Source organism: Carassius carassius, chromosome 37 (assembly GCF_963082965.1).
Source record: "Carassius carassius chromosome 37, fCarCar2.1, whole genome shotgun sequence".
In the NCBI taxonomy this organism is placed as follows: domain Eukaryota; kingdom Metazoa; phylum Chordata; class Actinopteri; order Cypriniformes; family Cyprinidae; genus Carassius; species Carassius carassius.
This window is the reverse complement of record NC_081791.1, coordinates 18,077,499-18,099,924: the sequence shown is the minus strand read 5'-3', so window position 1 is coordinate 18,099,924 and position 22,426 is coordinate 18,077,499. Positions and strand designations below refer to the sequence as shown.

At 36.2% G+C, this 22,426-nt stretch overlaps 1 protein-coding gene across 3 annotated transcripts in view; it reads left to right on the top strand.

The window, feature by feature from the left end:
- magi3a (membrane associated guanylate kinase, WW and PDZ domain containing 3a) overlaps positions 1-22,426 on the top strand; it is a 144,895-nt gene that overhangs the window by 85,919 nt on the left and 36,550 nt on the right. For all 3 annotated transcript variants that reach the window (XM_059527902.1, XM_059527903.1, XM_059527904.1), the window contains 3 exons: positions 5,513-5,632; positions 14,184-14,390; positions 21,789-21,957. In XM_059527902.1, the coding sequence (XP_059383885.1) occupies positions 5,513-5,632; positions 14,184-14,390; positions 21,789-21,957 (496 nt within the window). The remainder of the gene's footprint in view (positions 1-5,512; positions 5,633-14,183; positions 14,391-21,788; positions 21,958-22,426) is intronic.

Sequence of the window (22,426 nt, the reverse complement as noted above, 5' to 3'; positions counted from 1 at the left end):
AGGACACATTAAAAAAATGGTGTGACTGAGCCTCTTGGTGGCGCTATAATAGAACAAAACATGAAATTCCCATTGACTTCAATGCAGTTTTCTGAAATAAAATGCTATACTAAAGAAATGCATCGGTGTAATATTACGAAACTCAGAATGTGCCAACAACACTATCCCCTGAAGGTACTCAAAATATTTCGGAACAGCGAAGTTATAACACAATTTCAAAAAAGGCTAATAACTTTTGAATAAATCTGGCTATTGAAATGGCGCTGGTCTTATTAGATTCCATGGGTTAAGCCGAGAACATAGATACCAAGTTTTCCTTATTTGGCCGAACTTCCTGTCCGCCATCTTGATTTTCAGTTAAAACCTACTTTTTCGAACTCCTCATCAACCGTTGGTCCGATTTTCACCAAAATTTATTCAAATCATCTTCAAACTGTGCTCACAAAAAGTTATGGATTTCGTGTCGATAGACGCAACCGTTATCATACAGCGCCACTATGAACTTTAAGCACTGTGTCAAAATGACTCTAAGGCTATATATATTCAAAGCTTTGACATACTGACACCAAACTTTGTATGTGCAATAGTCACCTCACACTGACCATTCCACACTAATTTAGTAACAGCGCCACCTATTGGTCACACGTGATAAGCCAATAAATCCTATTACTTGTTCTGTTTATTGTTTTCAAGCCATTTGCCTAAAATAATCTTAAATCTTTTAATTACTCATTCCTGCCATTCGTCTGAAGCTTGCTTCTGTAGTGCTTGGCCCCGTTATTGCTGCTTGCAGCTATATTTATTATTATTATTATTAATGTTTAAGAAATTTGAAATAATTTGACAATGGATTAAAAAAATAAATGTGTACAAGAAACATACTTTAGATGACAGTCTTTTTAATTATATTTTAATTAAATATTTGTGAAAAATAAAGTAAACACTTTAACCCACAGGGCACAGAGAAGTTTGTGTGCATTGGGTATCATATTTTTTAAATAAAGCCAGGGTAACCCTCATTTTACAGCACGTGAAAATGATATGAATATGACAGTGGGCAGATGCATAAAGCGCAGCATAATTTGAAATCATGAGTTTAAAGTTTAAAGCATTCGATTCACACGGAGAACATCCAAATCGGAGGTCAGTCTGAGTGCTCATGGTCCTCAGTGCGTACAGCCGTACACCTGCAGGCGCCACAGACTCAGACGGTTGTCATGGTAATAAACACCGTAAACAGCAACCGTTCATGTGTCAGTGCTCAATGCCCAACTCCTATATGTAAAGCATTTTAGGGGGCCCCCTGGCCTTAGCGGGCCCAAGGCGGTCGCCTACCTTTGCCTAATGGGTAAGTCCACCCCTGCTCATATGCACCACACAACAAAGAAATTCCAGAGCCACAAAGACCAGAATATCACACTTGGGAATGGGATTTTATGACTTTAATCATATATTAACTGCATTTCAACAGCCAAATAGTGTTGTGTCAGCAAGTTATGCACCAGTAAGTTTTACAGGTTTTTTTCTTCAGTAAATGTAAAAATGTAGTCTCCATCTGTTAATTTAGACATGTGATCTAGTTTGTGCTGTTTTCATTTAGTGAGTCCTGCACCTGGCATGTGACTCTTTGTAATTTGGGATTTTAATGGACACCAGGCCTGAGCAGATGTTTTCTTTTGCTGTGGCTCAACATTGCATGAGACACTGGCTCAGTGTGTGGGCCCACCTGGAATCTCTAATGTCATTCTCATCCACTGCCCTTGATACGGTCTGTTCAGGCCCATGACTCAACACACAGTCCTCCATTGATTCACACTTTTCCATCCAGTATAATCATAAGCATCAGGCTGAGAGTCAGAGGATGGACAGGTCTACTTATATTTAATAGTGCTGGTAGTAGCAGTAATGTCAGAATGAACTGTCATAGTTCATCGTCCAGGCTTCAGTCAAGTAAAATAATCAAATAATGGTTTAATTATAAGTTATTAATCACAGTAAAGGTGAAGGACAGTGAGGAACAGTATTGCGATTTTATAGCAGTCAGTGTTTAATAATACATTGCTCAATTTCTCAGTTTTAAAGAGAAAGCTCAGGCAGAAATAAAAAATTATTGAAAATATCTTACCATATGTTGTTCCAAACCTGTATAGCTTTATTTTGTCTATGGAACACAAAAGAGTATTATATGAAAAATATTTTTTGCTTTTTGTTTGGGGTGGGGGGGGGGGATACATACAATGAAGGGGTGCCAGTGTCAAAATACATTTGCTTGTGTTCCACATACCATTAAAAAAGGGAGGGATTTCACAGTGACGCCATTAAAGAACCATTTTGTTTTCTTCAATGAGCTTTTCATGAAACAGTTCTTAAAGAACAGTTTATTGTTAAAAAAACAAAACAAAAAAACTTTTAATAGTCTAAAGAACCATTTTCGAATATAACAAAACTTTTGTCCAATGGTTTAAGGTTTATTGATGTCTATAGATAGTGGCGGTTCTAGGATTTTTCTGTGACAGGGGCCAATAAGGGGCCACATGCTACATTCAGGGGCCAAGTACAGGGTACATTTATTTTGTTTTTCCTGTTTTATTCAAAACATTTGCAAACATACTCACTATATTATGAAATATCTGATATTCCGATTCTGAAATATGTGCAAGTAAATATATTTTTTTTCAACAAGCACATTCGTCCTCTCCTCCCGAAACAAGTAGGTTTGAAGTAGGTCTCCGGTAAACTCCGAGAAGGGCAGAGTAAACTTTAATTACCTACACAATCTGTATATGATATCAATAAAAACATGAAGTCAGATTATATTTGTAAGGATCATTATTGCCGTTTCCATAGACATCAGCGTGTATTTTACAAACTGTAAATGTATGGTTTGCTTTGTACTTATGTGTATTTGAAAACACTGAATATTTGTGATGTGACCAGTGCTCAGCACGTCTGATCTGGCTCAGCGCCAGTCAAAGCACGAAAGCGGATTTAAATTCAGCAGTTGATGACGTGACGCACTGAAAGTTCTAATCACACCTGTGTGATCGTATGTGTCAAAGGGTTAACAAGTTTATTAGTTTACTTCGAAAGTCCTTCCACAATTTAGTTAACAAACCTAAAATAAGTGAGAGCAGCAGCTAAATATCCTTTCATATTTTAATGACAACCAACACGAGGATTTGTGACTCACCAAGAATTGTCTTCAAGTTGGATAGACAGATGGATTCTTCCTCCCACCTACTGGCATAACGGCAGAGAATGTTCTGGTATCGCTCAATCCAAAGCCATTCACAGGCAAAATTTCAAGCAAATATAATATAAAGCCAAGACCTCTGCTTCTTTTCCCAAATTGCATCGACACATTACTGCCGCGAGTGCCGCCAATTGTTTGGGGGTGGAATTGCATCTGTGATAGTTGTGAAGAATTCTCCGGTTGCTCTTCTCGTCGACGATTGATGGGAAGGGGGCCAATCAAGGGCCAATCAGATTTCAGCAGGGGCCAGGGGCCCTGTGGCCCCGCCTCTAGAACCGCCCCTGTCTATAGAGAACCTGTATTTTTCTAAGTACAAAATAACGTTTTACAGGTGGGGGAGCAACATGAGAGTAAATACATAATGATAAAAAATTTCATTTTTGAATGAACTATTACTTTAAGGCAGTGGCACATTACACATAATCCCTGTGCCTAGACACTTTCTCTTAAAAAGATTATTTCTTTCAATTATTATTATTATTATTGAATAAATGAGTAGAAATAGAGAATCCATCTGAATGATTCATTCATTACGGTTTATAAATGGATCAACTGCTTCATTAAAAAGGATCAGTTCAAAAGAAAGATTTACTCAATGATCCATTTCCTCACTGATTTCTTAAGTTGATACTTTATTGTTTACAGTTCACAGAAGAAAATTTGACTTTATTTTTTTGAACTTTACAAATGTGGCCACTGAAATCATCAAATGAAGTCATTAAAGCCATGTCCTTTGAAAAAAGTGGGGAAGAAGAACGCCTGGAGTCCAAATTGCCACATAATCTTTGAAGCTCGACTGAAGCCTCCATCTCCCTCCCTCCTCCTGCTAGCATTAATATCCGTTATAGCTCAACGCTAACCCCTCTCTGCCTCATCTGCAGATATATAAAAAAAAATGAATGCAGAAATAAAAAAAGTGGCCTAGGTGGTCAATCTTAAAGGTTTGCGTTTTTTTTTTTTTTATACTACACTTTAAGATTTTAAACTTTTCCAGAGCTTGTTAAGGGATCTCACAGCTGACCATGAGTACATAATGAGTTTTGAATATAATTAATTCCCTCTTTGATGCTTGATGTCTTCTGTATGATATAAAAATACAGAATTCATATGTGAAAGCCTAACACTAACTTCCATTTTTCTTTTTTTTCTTTTTTCTTTTTAAGAAAGATTTTGTGCTTCAAAGCAGTCTTTGAAGAGCAAGAATTGTTTTAGGAGAAGAGGGCCTTTTCTTTGTGACGTTCTGAGCAGTGCAGGCTTGTGCGGCATCATGCTGGGGTGAATGGTACGGTGCTTTAGCAGCTGGCGGTGTTCTGTGTAGCTTGTGCAAACTGCAGAGCTAATTGTTTGTTTATCTTCCTCCAGCACAGAAACTGGCATCTGGGCTCTTGCCCCACAGTAGCTGCTGTGTGACTGTCAGCTTTGACAAACTTTAGTGATAACGCAAGCATTATGTTGACTGTAGTTGCAATCGAAAAAGAGACACTACAGCAGAATATGGATGCAGATGATTCACTGTGTTCTCTCTTGTACAGAGGACAACAATAAAGGCTCCCAAAACTTAGCCATGTTGTCTTTTGTTCAGTGACAGAATGTTTGCAGAGAGTTTCTGTTTGCAGTTCCTCTTGCAGCAGAGAAAATGAGGTCAACACTCAGATGCGTTATATTTCTTTATATTTATCTTAATGATTTAATGCAATTGAGTTTAACATTTTAGTCATAAAATCTTTGTCAGCTTTTGTTTGACGAGTGAGGTTAAAATTACATTTAATGCACTTGTTTTGGGGGTTGGAATTGTGAGATTTTTATGATACAGTATCGGACTTTACATATACTGTAGATAATTATATTCAGAAGATGAATCAATAATAAATTAATTTATGATGAATTTATGATGCTTTATGTATTACTTATTTTTCAGTCGCTTCGGATAAGTGTGTGCTAAATTAATATTTAGCATAGACTTAATGGCATAATTACTGTTCTAAATTATATATATATATATATATATATATATATATATATATACACACACAAAAAAAATGTGTTAAGTGATCAAATCTGTATATAAAAGGCATTCAAAATTATAAAAAAATTCCCAAGAAAATTTCAGTGCCAACTTCCTTTTAACAAAAAAAAATATATATAATATTAATAATAATATAAATATAATAAATAATATATAAAAAGTAATACCTTAACACAAAAAGGGCATTCTTCTTTGAATAATTTGTTACTCATCATTCTGTGTGCCTTTGGCAGGTACCACGAGGCAGCCTCGCGAAGGGGAGGTTCCAGGAGTGGACTATAATTTCATCAGCGCGGGGGAATTTCGTGTGCTGGAAGAGAGCGGCCTGCTACTGGAGAGTGGAACATATGATGGTACGAAACCGTGTGTAGGAGCTCTGAGAGTCAAGGATTATTTCTTGTGGGCATGTTATTCACTTGTTGAGAACACAGTCTAAATTTGATATATTTTCAGAAGGAACCACTAGTGTTTGCAAGATGCATAGATGTGAGAAAGTGTAATCTACGTGTATTCTACACATATCAACATGCTACTCAACACTGTAAAGGAGATGTATAAGACCAATTCAGTATGCAAGAGCTGCAAAGCTTAACTTATTGTAAATGAAGAGTTAAGGGAAAATAAGTTCACTTGTTGGATTCAGAGGTTGAACTGACACGACTGCTAAGCGACCAAAAACTCAGAAATGTCCCTTAAAGTGAAATTTAAAGTGATATTTCACCCAAAAATAAATAATCAATAAATACTCATCATTTACTTACCTTCATATACAACCCGAATTCCGGAAAAGTTGGGAAGTTTTGAGACCTGTAGCAGAAATCAAAATTGAAATGAGCTCATTTTGTGCATAAAATTGTAAACTTTCTCAGTTTAAACATTTGCTATGTTATCTATGTTCTATTGTGAATAAAATATTGGCTCATGTGATTTGAAAGTCTTTTAGTTTTCATTTTATTAACATTTAAAAAACGTCCCAACTTTTCCGGAATTCGGGTTGTACTTCCAAACTAATATGACTTTCTTCTGTGTAACAAAAAAGAAGATATTTTTTAAAATGTCTGTTTTTTTGCCCCTACAATGAAAGGCAATGGGGTCTGTTTCGGACCCCACTGACCTTCAGTGAACATGTAAAAACAGTTCAAAAGGAAACATGTTTTTCAGAAAAGTTGCATGTTTGGATTCAAATTTGAATTTTGGGGTGAACTATACCTTTAAGGCTTAAATTTTTCTACAAAACAAAGTTTGGTTGGAGCCTGTATAGATTACGAGCTGAATTAATTGCAGATGAAAAAGAACAAAATGGAATTTCAATGCGAGTTCTGTAACTAGGTCATCTCAGTTGATGTTGAACATTGGTTTGCTTCACTCTTAAAGTATTGCTTTCAAAGTCTGTAGAATACTGTAGCAAAAAATGAATGTGGGCTACATTACTGTGTAGTTGCAGCATCAGTAGCTGACTCACCATGTTTCTTATGTTAATTAAGGGAGACAAGTGTGCTGGATGTTTGTACTGCATACACTTTTATTTGGCATATACCTCCTCTGCTGACTTGAAATAGTTCAGAGCAGATGGCGTTCACATTGTGTGATTCATACAGTCTCTGTAACATGCCTAAAGGATCTCAAGCTCTAAATTATTAATGTCACAGCCTCGAAGCCAGTGAGTTCCTCACTGATAAACCCAGTAAATGCTTGGCGAAGTCCTAGCCTTTGGCCATGTGGGAGGGAGGTGGGTTTGGTTAATGATCCCTCGATGAGACACTAAGTGCCCTTGGTCTCGTCGTAGTTTCCAGGGTGTAGAAGTAAATCTATCCGATGTGCATTGTCACAGTGGGTGACTTTTACTGGGGCCTTTCCATCTACATGAAATATCTCTACTCTTGGGACTTTAGTTTGAAGGATCATTTCATACTCACCAGTTCTGGTTAGTGATTTCTTGTCTTCCCATGACATCTGGCAAGAAAGTCGGAACATGCTACACAAGGATTTGATACCTGAAACCAGCATGATTTATTGAGTCTATAAATATATTTATTAGTGCTTTCAAACAATTAATTTTGATTAATCGCATCCAAAAAAAATAAAAAAATTGGTTTACATAATATATATGTGTACTGTGTATACTTATTATTTATATGTAAATACCCACACATGCAGTATATATTTATAAAATATCTACGTGTATTTTCATGTTTTCTACATGTATTTGTATTATGTAAATATATTTAATACATAAACGTAACATTTTTCTTAAATATATACATGCATGTTGTCTATTTATATATAGATAATAAATATACACAGTAGACACACATATATTATGTAAACAAATGCTTTTATTTTGGATTCTACAGTTGCAAGAAATTCTTCTTTTCAATAAATTTTCAAAAAACATTTATTGCAGTTTTCTCAAATATTAAACAGCACAGCTTTTTTTGAGCACCAAATCAGCATATTAGAATTATTTCTGAAGGCTGCTGAAAATTCAGCTATGCCATCACAGGAATAAATTACATTATTTTATTTAAAAATAATAATAATAATTTACAGTAATATTTCACAGTATTATTATTTTTTACTGTATTTTGATCAAATATATGCAGCCTTGGTTTAAAAAAGCTATTATTTTTTAAAGAAACACCCCTTATAGTGATTAACTTGACTTTGACCATAAACATACCTAAACTAATATATGAACTTGTTTGTGATGGTCTCTATTCTCCTGTGAAAACATGTTTTTGTGGGCACATTCCTGTTCTGTTATTGTCAGCTGTTGGTTTAGATGAGCAGATTTCAGTGTGTTCAACTCAATCTCCTTAAAAGCAAAGGATGAGATTCTGTCCTGGTTTTGTACTGGTTTGTCCTGGGAATGTGGATAGGAAGACAGGAAGTCCATTTTCAGGCTTTATGTCCATTCCAATAGCATTCACCATTCATAAGTTTTCTACACCTGTATAAATTCAAGGCCATGCTGAATAACAAACTCTCAAGCTAAATATAATGCTGTCTGTATGCAATAGAGAGCGATTTTATGTGTTGAGTTTTGCTGTTTTCAGGCCAAGGAAATAATTGACCGGTTTTTCAACATGCCCGGAGCATGATGTAATCAATGGTAACTGGTTATGCTTGAGTTTTATGGAGTAAACTCTCAGTGTCCTGTTTGAATGCTTCACTGGTCGTCGTCTTACAACAGATTAAAAATAATGAGAACTTGCATTTGAAATCTCCTACATGTGTCCTTGCTTTTCTAATGATTGCTTTAGTGTCGAATATTGAAGGACGGCCACCTTAGAGGGACACAGGTAGACAATGTTTATAAACCAGAACACATCCACCCACAATTCCATGAGAAGTGAGCGATGACGACAGTTATGGCAATCACCCTTTCTCTCTGACATGTTCCTGGAGGGATCATATAGATCAGTGGTTCTCAACCTTTTTGACTCTAAGGCTCTAGAAATCTCCAGTTGTTCATGATTTACTATAATATTACTATAATAATTATTTGGCATTACTAGAAAATTGCATATGTATCCATAAAATAATAACAGGTACTATTGATTTCAATACTGTATGGGAAAATGTTGAATTTAACTTTAACTGAATGCCTTGGAAAGTATTTTTAGTGTAAGTTTATGTTAATGCTAACAAATGGAGCCTTATAGTAAAGAGTTACAGTTTTGGCTTATTTTAATGGTTGTTTTGTGTCATTTAAAATAATTTCAAGTCCCCTTTGGAAGTTTGCTAATGCCCTCTGGTTGAGCACCACTGATTTTGATCACTCCTAAGGATGAGTTTTATCATTAGTGATGTCCTCAGAATTGCTTGAGAGCCCTTCTCATCTCTGAACGAGAGCAAGAGCCCTCTTCTGTTTGTGTAGATAAAGAATCAAGAGCATTTAGCAGCAACATCCCCACTGCCCACAACAATATCCCCAACATCCCACAATAGGATCCAAAAGGTGATGGGCGATGCAGTTTTCCATCTGTCCATACTTCGGCAGGCTGTGTCCCACTGTCCCACACGAAGAAACTCAAGGCTTTGAAGTGCTTGTCCCAAGTGAGACAAACTTTTCCTTCAGCTTATTACATTGTAAAATTTTATGTTGACTACAAACCAATGCATCAAGTTCATATTTGGGGGTTCTTGATTTAGTGCACACTTTTTCACCAGTTATAGTAAAAAAAAAAAAAGAAACTAAACCAGGGGTGCCCAAACTCGGTCCTGGATGGCCGGTGTCCTGCAGAGTTAGCTCCAACTTGCAACACACATTTGCTGGGATGTTTCTAGTATGCCAAGTAAAAGCTTGATTAGCTGCTCCAGGTGTGTTCAACTGGGGTTGGAGCTAAACTCTGCAGGACACTGGCCCTCCAGGACTGAATTTGGGCACCACTGTACTAAACTGTTTAAGATTCTGTGCAAAGCTTAGCAGATGCTGACTAAACTGCAGGTTTTGATTTGTATTTTTGGTGCAATGATGTTTAAATTGCACTGCAACTTGGCCCGAGTGGGTAAAGGTTATAGATGAGTCAACTTGCATTTAATTTAGGTTTAAGGGTGTGAGGCTATATGTGCTAGTGTGTGTGTGTGTGTGTGTGTGTGTGTGTGTGTGTGTGTGTGTGTGTGTGTGTGTGAGAGAGAGAGAGTAAACATCATTCAGGGAAGATTTCAGTAGCGAGTCTGTATTTGTATCACTCGTTGATCGTCATGGGTGAATTCATTGGGGATGCAGGAGCAGGCATGGTGTTATTTATTTGACATGAAACACTCAAATGTTAAATAACTACCTGCTATCAGCCCGTCTCTCTTTCCTCCTGAATGCCATTCAGTGTTCAATGGTGAAAGGAAGATGGTTTCAAATCATCGCCATTCCTCTGACAGCGCCTAGCCATCTCCCGGAGATTAATGCTAAGAAATATCATCTCAGACCCCAGTGGACGACCCTCCCTCCTTCTTGCTGTGTTTTTTTTATGGCAGTTAATCAAGGATGACGCAGTGTGCTGTTTATGAGCGATCCATCATGCTCTGCCCACTGTTTGACAGGGGACCCTAGAGGCTGTGACATGGCATGATTATGGCCATGATTTGATCACACTTTTCTACTGTGCTGCGTGCGCAGGTATAATCAAGACATTTCCTGAAAAACATGTCTTACAGTGCCTTACTGAATTAGGAGGAATTGCAGGGCGAAAATGTTAAAGCAAGGTTATTCAGCTCTTAAAGGGATAGTTCACCCAAAAATTAAAATTCTGTTGTTATTTACTCGCCCTAATGTCAAACCCGTAAAACCTTCGGAACACAAATTAAGATATTTTTGAAGAAATCCGAGAGCTTTCTGACCCTGTATAGATAGCAACGTAACTACCACTTTCAAGGCCCAGAAAGGTTGTAAGGACATATAGTCCATGTGACATGTGGTTCAACCGTAATATCATAAAACTATGAGAATACTTTTTGTGCACAAAGAAAACAGCAATTGGTACTTTATTCAACAATTCTTTCTCTTCCTTGTCAGACTTTTTCCGAAGCAACTCATTCATCTTGAGGCAAAAACGCAAGAAGTGCTAGCAAAAAGTTTCAAACATTGGTCAAAATAGTTCAAGCAAACACGGAGGAATTTAGAAATAGTAATAGCATAGAACATCATATTCTTACTATTTTTACCACATCTTGGAGGAAATTGTAAGAGTAGTACTGCATGCTAATCACCATATGTTTTTGTATTTATCATAAAAAATTGGCTCAGAAGATTCACTTGTTCAGTAAAGGGAACATACTGGTTCCTGTATGTTTTGATTCACTATAAATAACTGACTCATAAGAGTCATTCGTTCAGTCATCTGACAGCACTGGTCTGTTTTGTGCTGTAGATTCAGTAGAATTGTTGGTAACATATCTTACCTTGGTTTGCAAGCCTAAAACTTTTCCATAAACTATTAGTTGATATGTCAAAGGGGGAATTTACTGTATATCTTAAATCAAATTCACAGCTAGCCGTTTATGGTAAGTTACAACAGACACTGTACACAACCATTAAAACTGCAGAGGGAGCCTACATTACAGACTGTGTAACTTAATACTCATCCCATGGACTGCTGGGATGCGCTTGTATAGAGCGTCTACCATGCATGTTATGTTACATAATAGATAATTTTATTTCTACTTACCACTGCATAACTGTGTTCTCTAAAGCCCTTTGCCATTTTGGACACTTCAGTTATTCCAGTCATGTAGATTTCTATGCATTTATGAAATCTGAAGAGGACACTCAGCAGAACCCTTTAGAGTAAGCAGGTTTATTTCATGCATGGCCTAGTGCCTGTTGATGGAGATGATAGCAGCTGTTGACAGTGCACACTTCTGTTAAAGCACTGTCCATCTGCTGTGCAGCCACGTGAAGTCCACAACAAGTGATTGGAGCATAGTTATTGTGTTGCAGACTACAACAATAACATATTTACATTAGATACAGAGTCCAAAAGTCTAAGCCCATATTGAAGATCTGTGATTCAAGAGTCTAATTTAAACTTGAAATAAACAAGAACTTCTAGGGGTTTTAATATATAAATATATATATATATATATATATATATATATATATACATATATATATATATACATATATATACATATATACATATACATATATACATATACATATATACATATATATATATATATATATATACACACACACACAGTATCACTAAGGCTGCATACATTTGATCAATACTACAAAACAGCTGTGAAATAAAGATATTTAAAAAGCCTGTTTTTAATATATTTAAAAAAAACATTTATTTCTGTGATGACAAAGCTGAATTTTCAGCATTATTACTCCAGTCCTCAGTGTCTTGATCCATTTTTTATTATTAAACAAAGTTGAAAATAGTTGTGCTGCTTCACATATTTTTTAATGCTTAGTAAGAACACATTAAATTTATCAAACTTTTTTCAGGATTCGATGACTCGAAATTCAGAACAGTATTTACGTGAAACAAATGTGGGGGAAAAAAATTGAAAATGTTTTGTAGCTAAAATAAATGCTTTGTCACTTTTGATTTAATGCATTCTTGATGAATAAAAGTATTTCTTTCAAAAAAAAATCAAAATTATTAATATTATTAATTACTGATCAATGTACTTTTTAACATTATTTAAAAAGAAACAAGTTGGGGGGGGGGGGGGGGGGGAATAAAAGTACCCTAATTTTTGGACGTTCAAACCCCCACTGTATGTAAATATGTATTTGTCAACTGCATCATTTAATATGAAGTCTCCCATTCTCTTATCATCACTTTAAAGTTAAGACTGTAATTAATAGGTCTGCATAAACAAATTCACTTTTAGGCACAGCACTCACAGCTGTAAGTAAAATATTAACACAATAAAAATGTAATTAATTCAACTTACCAGTTTCTTTTAGGAATACATTAAAGCAAACTCTGTGTGGGGAGATTTTTTAAACCATATTTATTTTGTGTTCCACATAGTGAAAACTAATGATGCAACATGTCAGACTATAGTGGAAATAAGCTTAATGAAGGCTTTAGAGTGCAGCGTTTAAGGTTGCAGTCAGCAAGTGATGTTATGTAGGGGTATCATTTTATTATTTCAAAGAAAAAGTGCCTGTCACTGTTTTCATTTCAAGTTCATTACTATTTCAAGCAGTAAAACTGATCCACGCTTCATTTAAAGCAATAACTCTCTTCTTCAATTTCATGTCCTACTTGTCTATAATGTGACGGCACTTGTAAGATGGAGTAGATCGTGATAGCCGACTCTTGTCATGTCTTCCCAAATCTCAAATGTGACATGAATCAATAATGTTCTTTAAGGTCCTGTCCTCCATTTTAGTTTTGCAACAAAACATTGACAAAGTAGGCCAGCAAGTGCAGTTGACCATACGCTGTACTGATACCATTCTCACCCCAAGAAGTTTATCCAGATGAGACAGGACAGTAAAGCTTATAAGATAGACCTCCTGCCTCTCTAGGAAGTAGAAGCTGCCATACAGCTAGTCTTAATCTCTGGTGGAGGACTGTTGCCAATAAATAACAATAAAGTGCTAGAGTGCTGCTCCAGAGGAGCGCTGCGGGGAACCAAGCTGCAGTGTCGACAATCAACAAACAAGACTTAAAGCCTTACTGAAAAGCGTCAGGCAGTAGGATATATTGTGGGGTCAATGTCGTTACAGTTTCTGTTCTGCAAGATCAGCGACCAGCCAAGCCTCGAAAACACAGCGCTATTGGAGACTAAAACTGAAATAAGTTTACTTAGATCTATCTATCTGTTTTTCTAATAGACTCAAATTAGCTAGTATGTTTCTAGTATTACCTTCAAAACATTCAAACTTTAATCTTTAAAACTATTTTAAACTTCGAACTACTTCAAGCTGAACACTTTCAAACTTCAATCTTTTAAAACTTTTTCTAGTCCGGCTTTGTTTTTATCATATATTTAACATATATTTTTGATTTCATTGATTTTATAACAACAGAGTTACCAGAGGTACATATCCACTTAATATGGAAGTCAGTTTCCATCAAGGAAAAATAATTCAGACTTTTTTCCCCATGAGATGTAACTGCTATACAGAATTAAGATAACAACTTGCAATTATGACATTTTATGACATAAGTTTACACCTATCAATTTTTAGTTTATAGCTCACAATTCTGTTTGTCTGTTTCGGTAGTAGAATAAAAAAAGATGTATATATGTATATAATTTTGATTTTCTGACTTCAGACAATTGCAAGTTATAAAATTGGGATTACTGATTAATATCTCGTCAAAAAAAAGAAGAGATTCAATTCAAATGCATTTTCTAAAACAAAAAAAAAAACTTTGCAGAATTTAAAAGATTGATTTTCCTTTTTACTGTATCTTTGTTTTTTCGTAGGTAATTACTATGGCACTCCAAAGCCTCCTGCAGAGCCCAGCCCAGTGCAGCCTGACCTGGTGGACCAGGTTCTGTTTGACGAGGAGTTTGATGCAGAGGTCCAGCGCAAACGCACCACGTCTGTCAGCAAAATGGATAGAAAGGACAGTGCAGCTCCTGAGGAAGAGGAGGAGGATGAGAGGCCACCCATGGTCAATGGGCTCACAGGTGAGACTGGGAATACATGCATTGATTGACTGAGTGAGTGAGTTGATACAGGTTCTGAAAGTAATGTATGTTGGTGCAGAATTATTATGTACTGCATATTTGGTCTAGTAAACGTATGGAAAATAATTTTTAAAAATCTATATTGTACAAATGCAATTCAGCACAGTTAAAAGATTGGATATAAATTTGCAAAGACACTAATTACTGCTTAGCTAATTACCATTAGTATATATTTTTTTTATATGAATATTTATATATTTAATATTTTTTATATTTGTGTATAAAAAAATATACAAAATAAATGTATCTATTTGTATATTTATGTATTTAAGGTTGTATGTATTTTTATATGTGTAGCTAACTACTTTTTCCAAAAGAATATTTTAAGTGTGGTTTAAATACTTAAAATTATGACTTGCTTATAGTTTGGCTTGCTAGTTTCAAAGTTTCTCCAACCGTGTGATTCACTGTATTGGCTGTTTGCCTGCTAGGCTTTCATTGTAAGTGTATTACTGTAAATGTGTTTTTAATTCATTTTTGCAAACTCTGCAACTTTACTTTGTGATAATTGACAGGAGGGTACAGATGCTATCAGTAGAGCTTAAGTTGTAATGGGCAGATTTGATTGTGTTCCCTGTGAGAGCAATATGAAGAGCTTTATAGGAGGGGTCCTCGGATGTGCAGTCAGTTATATAAAGAGGGTATAATACTTATAATACTTACCTGTGATGTTAAAGGATAGTGTGACTTGTGTATTGGTTTCCACATATGCTGCTTCCTGTCATGCAGTAAGTCGATTATCCTCTAGCTGGTCAGTAAAGCCTGCCCTTAAGAAGCTATAATGTAGTTGTTTCATAGAGCTGATATCCACAAAAATTGATAGCAATTTAAAATCTAATTGCGATTGGTAATTTGCAGAGGTGGGTAGTAACGAGTTACATTTACTTCGTTACATTTACTTGAGTAATTTTTTGGGGTAACTAATACTTTTCGGAGTATATTTAAAGATGGGTACTTTATACTCTTACTTGAGTAAATTTTGGGGGAAAAAATTGTACTTTTACTTCGTTACTGTGGGCGACGCTCCTCTCGTTACTTTATCTTAATGCAATAAATGTTATAAATGCTTCAGTTTATTCCAAACGCGCCATCCACTTTTCTCTGGGCAATGAGCGATGCCCATTCGTGAATGATTCATTCTTTTGAGTCAACTCTGTTCAAAGGCTTGATCAAACCAATTGGCAAACGAGTGAATTGGTTCATGAATCAGTTTGAATGAGTCGTTCAGTTCCCTGCCGCACGCGCTGAGCATCTGAAGTGGTTCACTCGGAGTTGTAACGTTTAACAGCAGCAGCATTGAAAACGGGGATATGGAACTGCACTGAATTGAAAGCAAATCTGCAAAGGCTATTATTTGCTTGCGATGGAGATCCTTATTAGATGAACACCGCGTGTGCTGTCTACTGTTTAACAGGTAATAACTTGGGCTACATTACAGTACACGATACCACTGTGACATTAGTTTGTTGTACGTGTGTGGCTTACAGAGGGGAGTCAAGTTGAATGCAGCTTCCAAAAGACAAAAAATAGCCGATTAAGATTTTATTAATTTTAATACAATCACACCGGTGCGAGTACGTTCAGCAAGTCATATCATCAGCTGCTAAATTCAGATCTGTGATTGCTTGCTGGCGCTGAGCCAGAGACAGACGCGTTTTTACAGCACTGCGCATTATAACCAATCACACCAGATTCTTTTGAGCTTATTAAAGCATTGGCCAATCAGAGGCGTTCAGATGAGTCATCGCTAAAATGCCGGTGCTTCCCTCACTCGCTCACTGACTGAATACCTCTTTCTGGCGAATTCTCTCGTCAGAAACAACAAAGTGCAGATGTGTGTATGAATCTTTAATTAAGATATTGATTTCACAGTGTTAACAGTTTCAGTGATTTTAATGGGAGTTTCTGAGAGTGATTGAAATCTAGACTGTCAGTGAAAATGATCTTTAATAATGTAAATGTTATTTGCTCTCTTTCTGAACAATGAAAGATTAGTAGCAATATTTATATCACATTAACTTTCAATGTTAAATTCACATTTAATATAAAGTCAGTCGTATTAAAAATATGTTATGGCATGACACCTATATCCGTTACTTAAGTAAACAGACAGGGTTTTATAATAAATTACATAAATTGGAGTAAAGGCTGATGAAATATGTACATTCATACCTAATATATCTAAATAAAAATAGGCTCAGTATATATGACCCAAAGTAACTAGTAACTAACTACTTGAGTAGATTTTTTATCCGATACTCTTTTACTCTTACTCAAGTAACTATTCAAGACTAGTACTTTTACTTTTACTTGAGTACAGTTTTTGGGTACTCTACCCACCTCTGGTGATTTGTGTAGATCCATAAGTAATTTGTCCAATTTCATATTGTGATTTAGTGTTAGTTTATTGTGTTTTTATTAATTGCACAGTTATTTACATTACATTTACATTTATTCATTTAGCTGACGCTTTTATCCAAAGCGACTTACAATTTCTATATGTGTCAGAGGTCGCACGCCTAGGGGTTAAGTGTCTTGCTCAGGGACACATTGGTGTCTCACAGTGGATTCGAACTGGATTCGTGGTCTCTCACACCAAAGGCATGTGTCTTATCCACTGCGCCAACACCGCTACATTTAACATTTAGTAGGGGTCAACCGATTATTGGCCTGGCCGATTATCGGCACTGATATTTAGCATTTTTATGGTTGTGGGTATCAGTCATTTTCAAAAAGCATTTAAAGAAATTTTTTGTCAGAGCCCTTGTTATTCTTAATTTTGACATTAATTTTCTTTTTTACACCAGATATATATATATATTGGTTCAAAATATCGATTATCATTTACTTGATCTGTAAAAATGGGTATTGGCCCTAAAACAGTCAACCCCTAATGTTGAGGCAAACTGTATTTTATTCATTATTCAACCACAGCATGAGCAGGGTTTTCTGATTTGCAAGTGATGACACTTATGGATCAATTCTTTTTGATAAATCAGATAGAAAGACCCACAAAACTCAAACTTAAGAACTCTAGCAATTTGAATCGTACCTCAGAATCATTTAAAGGGTTTACTGAGTTTACAGATGATTCCCTCATCGAATCAAGAGTCATTCTTCTGTTATCTTTGATTCAGACTTGTAAACAAAGAACATTACTGTGATGTGCATATCAGTAGAGTGTATTTAATGTATGGACTACATTTTTGACATATTCTTGTTTGTTTTTACATTTTTATATCATTGTTTTTATCTTTATTTACCCCAGAATGTAATTTTGATGCTTTTGAGTCTAACCACTGAAGAGCAGCAGGAGTCATAGACTGTCTAAGCTGTTTCAGAAACTTGAGTAGTAATTGAGCTTTTAAAGTAGGCCAAAAGCACAGTCAGTCAGAGTTTTTTCAGTGATTATCCAGTGGCATAAATAGACCATATTGAGCTCAGAATGAATGAGCTTATGGCTGGTATCACTTCAAGTAATGAGCATGTTAAAGAGGCTGCTGTTAGCTGTGAGGCATAAAAGTGTCTCTGCACACCACAGGGTAACTGCTGGGCCGCTACCTATATCTGACTGTTGTGTACCAGCCCCTGCACTCTGTCTTCTACCTTCTCATTAAAGAGATACCTCAAGCTTATTATTAGTCTTTTACAGTCATTTTGGTTCTACATTAATGACTACATTTGAGCTAACCCACTGCCATCCTAATGTACACTTCTGCCACCACCCACCTAGGGCTGGGTTGATTTCGCTGTAGATGTATAGATTTATTTAAATTTTTTAAGCTCTACTAGTGTTTCTTAAGCGTAACTTAATGAAAATTAAAGTACTTTTGCCAGGTTAAACTGACATGAAACACTAGTGTGACGAGTGGGGCGGGGCCGAGTGACGTGGGAGCGAGGCCGGTGGAGTGATTGGAGATGAACTACACCTGTTCGACCCGCCGGTCTTGAGGCCCACGGAGGAGATGGAAGGATATAAAACTGGAGCGACGACAGTGAAGGATGAGAGAGGACCAGGCCTGGGCTTTTAGTTGTGTTTTGATTTTTATTTTGTGCGCATCAGTCGTCCGTGAGGGGCTGGTGCGCTGTTTTGTTTATTTTGTGATTATTAAAGTTTCATTTGATTGTCCGCCGGTTCCCGCCTCCTTCTTACCGATGATTATTAGAGTTTAAATCATTACAACTAGGTTAAGTTGAGGTGATAAACTACTGTTCAGAGTTTGGGGACAGATCGAAAATATTAATTAATATTTCCATTCTTCAAGGATGCATTGAATTGATTAAAGGTAACAGTAAATACTTATATGGTACATTGTTACAAAAAAAATATTTTAAACAGTTGCTGTTATTTTTTACTTTCTATTCATCAGAGGATCCTGAAAAAAGCATCAAGACTTTCCCAAAAATGTTAAGCAACACAATTTTTTTTAACTATGATATATTAAGAAATGTTTCTTAAGCACCAAATCAGCATATTAGAATGATTTCTGATGAATCATGTGACTAAAGTAATGTCTGCTGAAAAGGTAACTTTGCTATTAGAATTAATAAATATGCTTAAATTAAAATCTGTTAAAGGATAAATTAAATAATCATCATTAAAGGATGTATTTTGACTAAATAAATACATCCTTGGTGAGAATAAGAGACTTCTTTCAAAGACATAAAAAAAAAAATCATACCAGCCCAAAAATTTTCAACTGTAATGTGTGTTTGTGTATAAATTTATACATTTTGAATTTAATTCTGTGATTTCATTGGAACGGAGAGCGGCCATGCATAGCCCAGCCCTCATATCATTCCAGCATACTGAAAATCCACAATATTTCATGAGAAATAGCTACAATAAATAAGATCAATTTTAAAAATGCATACCTTTTTTTAAGAGTTCTAGCTCTTGATTTTAACCCACTTCATGCAACAGTGTTTTTTCTTGAGTTTGGGTTTTTGGGAAGACTTCTGGGGAGCTCGGTTGGGGTTCAACTGCATCGTGCCGAAAGTAGGTAGGATTTACTGATGCGCCCTGCACAGCGAGTTTTCTTTCCCATAAATCAATGGGATACGGAACAGTGGACACCTTCAGATTATTCTCATGCAGTGATAGTGTGCTTGGGGAAGAAAAAAAAAAGATTGTATTCACAGCACATTAACCCACTGCAGTTTCCACTACTGTTCTGTTTGTGTTAGTATGATTGATCACCATGAGAACTGATATCCTATCCCACAATATCTGGCTTCCTTTTGCTATTCCCCTCTTTCAGAATAGATCGTTTAAACACGTTTTCTCCAAACTGGCTTTTACTTAGAATTAAGAATGTGAAAAGAGTTTATTTGGGCTTTAAGTTTTAAATTCTAGCTCTATGTAACCTCAATAAACATGAGCTGTTTTTCAGGGTCACTGGAGGAAATCCCAATCTTTTCACCACTAGAGCCAAAAGAGGTTTCTGGATCCATTGGGGGGAGGCTTTGTTGGCCGTGTTTGTCTCTAGTTGGACAAGATGTCTCACAGCTGTCCTCCATTATGATTGGATAGAGCTTTGTAAACCCTCTGGCACAACTGTAAGGACGAGATGCAAATGGCAACAGTATCTAACTGAATTTGCCAAGTGCAAACTGAAAAGATTTTGCAACCCAGAAGTGTGTCGGTGGTTTTTTATTGATTAAATTCACATTACTAAAATGGCTAGTCTTGGTTTTGCTGTGAAGTTATAATGTTTGAGTTTACATGCTTAAGGCCTGTTGTGATAGATACAGCCTCAGACTATTTAATGTACACTCTTTATAGTCTCTCACTAAAATAACTGTGTGGAGAGGCTCAATTGTAAGGGGTTTTTCCATAGCCGCGTGTGGAAGCAAACCTTCACCATTAGGTTTCATCATAACACAACATCTCGTCCTACTTTCAACACTCAATCTGCAGCACATTGTGTTCATCTGTTCCCGTTACGCTATTTCCTGTGAGCACTCAAGTACCAAATTCTCCCTTCTGTTTATCATCGAGTTCAGCTTCGTTCTTCATTTGGACGAAAGCACAAGCTTCTTATGATATTTGCTTTTGAATGGTGGAGCTTCTGATTCTGCCTGTGTCATGAATGGTGTCGCCATGGTTATGGCAAAAGAACAACAAGTGCTGATTCATCTGCCACACATGTTGGCGTCCCAGCGGCAGACTCGAATCATTCCGACGAACGGGATTCAATCATGACTATGTCAGCAAAAGCATATCAAGCCGTTTAATGACAACATGTACTTTTTCCATCATCTCACCTTCTGTTTACATGTTCTGTCAGACCAGTAAATCCAAAAAAAGACATAAACACAGGCATGCTTTCCTCTGTCTGCCATTGTGATAACACCCTCAGCTATTTTTTTTATATGTATTTAGCTGTTGTGTGTGTTTAATAGGTACTGTGAGTACAAGTATAGCTTCTGTCTCTTTGATTTAGAGAGACAAAAACTTCAAATAATTATTTCAATCATTTATTTTAAGTCTCACTGCAATAGGATCCTTCATGTAGCTGCTTTTATATATATATATATATATGTATAAATATATGTATTTTTGATCAAATAAATGCAGGCTTGATGAGCAGAAGAAACATAATATATATATATTACATGTAAAATATATGTCATACAATTGGTGAATTTTTTTTTCCAATTAATAAATGTATTTTTGATCAATTTAATACATCCTTGTTGAATAAAAGTATTGAATACTGTCAAAAAAAATATTTCACTGACCCTAAACTTTTGAACAGTGGTTTAGATATAAAATTATATTTATTTATACATACAAATATTTTATATCGCCTATTCATTTTCTCATTATGTGATGTTTCCTGGGAATCAAGCCCTAGACTACAGTAGCACCATATTTAATCATAAGAGTCGAGCTACAGGAACACGTGTGCTCTAGAGTAAACCGAAGGACAATTGGCTCTTTAAACTGAAGGATGGAACATTTGAGGGTTCCATTTTCCCCCTCATACACTATCTCTGCCTGTGTTCTGATGTGCAAGCAGACTGTCTGTCTCACTCACTTGCTCATTTGTGTATGTGACACATATCAGCTTCACGGAAGCGTTGTCTGGCTCTGGCCCTGCCTGAGAGGCGGCTCTCTGAACATCAGTACTGGCATGCAAATCTAGTGGCTCGTGTTGCTTGCCCCCTTTCTCTCTCTGTTTCTCTCTCTGTTTTTCTCCGTCTCTTGAGAAGGTTGGAAAGTTTGTTCTGCAGTGCTACAGAGAGTTAAAGTATGTATTACTCCCCATTCCTGTGTGTTCTCCCCACCTCTTTCTCAAAGTCTCACTGGCTTTCTGCTCTTTCCACTCACAGAACACAAGGAGGGACCGGAGTGGAGGAAAGCTGTGCCCAGCTACACACAGTCCAGCAGCAGCATGGACTTCTGCAACTGGAACACACAGCCACGTGATGAGAGCCAGGAGCCTCTGCCCAAGAACTGGGAGATGGCCTATACGGAGACGGGCATGGTCTACTTTATAGAGTAAGTCCTTTTTGCCAAGTAGGTCAATTGCTTGGATCTACGGTTCTGTCAGCCTATCAGATTTTAGGGTTGGGCATTTTGGACTGTTTTTTTGACAGAAATGTTGTTCCTGGAATTGGTTAGTTGCATGTGTTTAAAGGTTTATGTATTAATTTATTTATTTATTAAAATTTTTTAAATAGCACTTTTTTCAGTTATTGAATTTTACATCTTCAAATGATAAATAAGCAGAAATAAGCCAAATCGGTTCTTTTGTGCCCCTTGAATGCAGTGCAGATTAAATACTGCTCTTCTTATCTGGGCAGCTAAATTTGCAGAAATGAATGGAAGATGATTTTTGGTGTCAGTGCATTTTGCAGATTTGCTATTTAATTTGCTTGATTTGTCAATTTTGTGTACCAGGTAATTTTTTTTTTTTAAAGTAGGTAAAAGTACAATACAAAAATATATTTGCAAAGTGCCACTTATA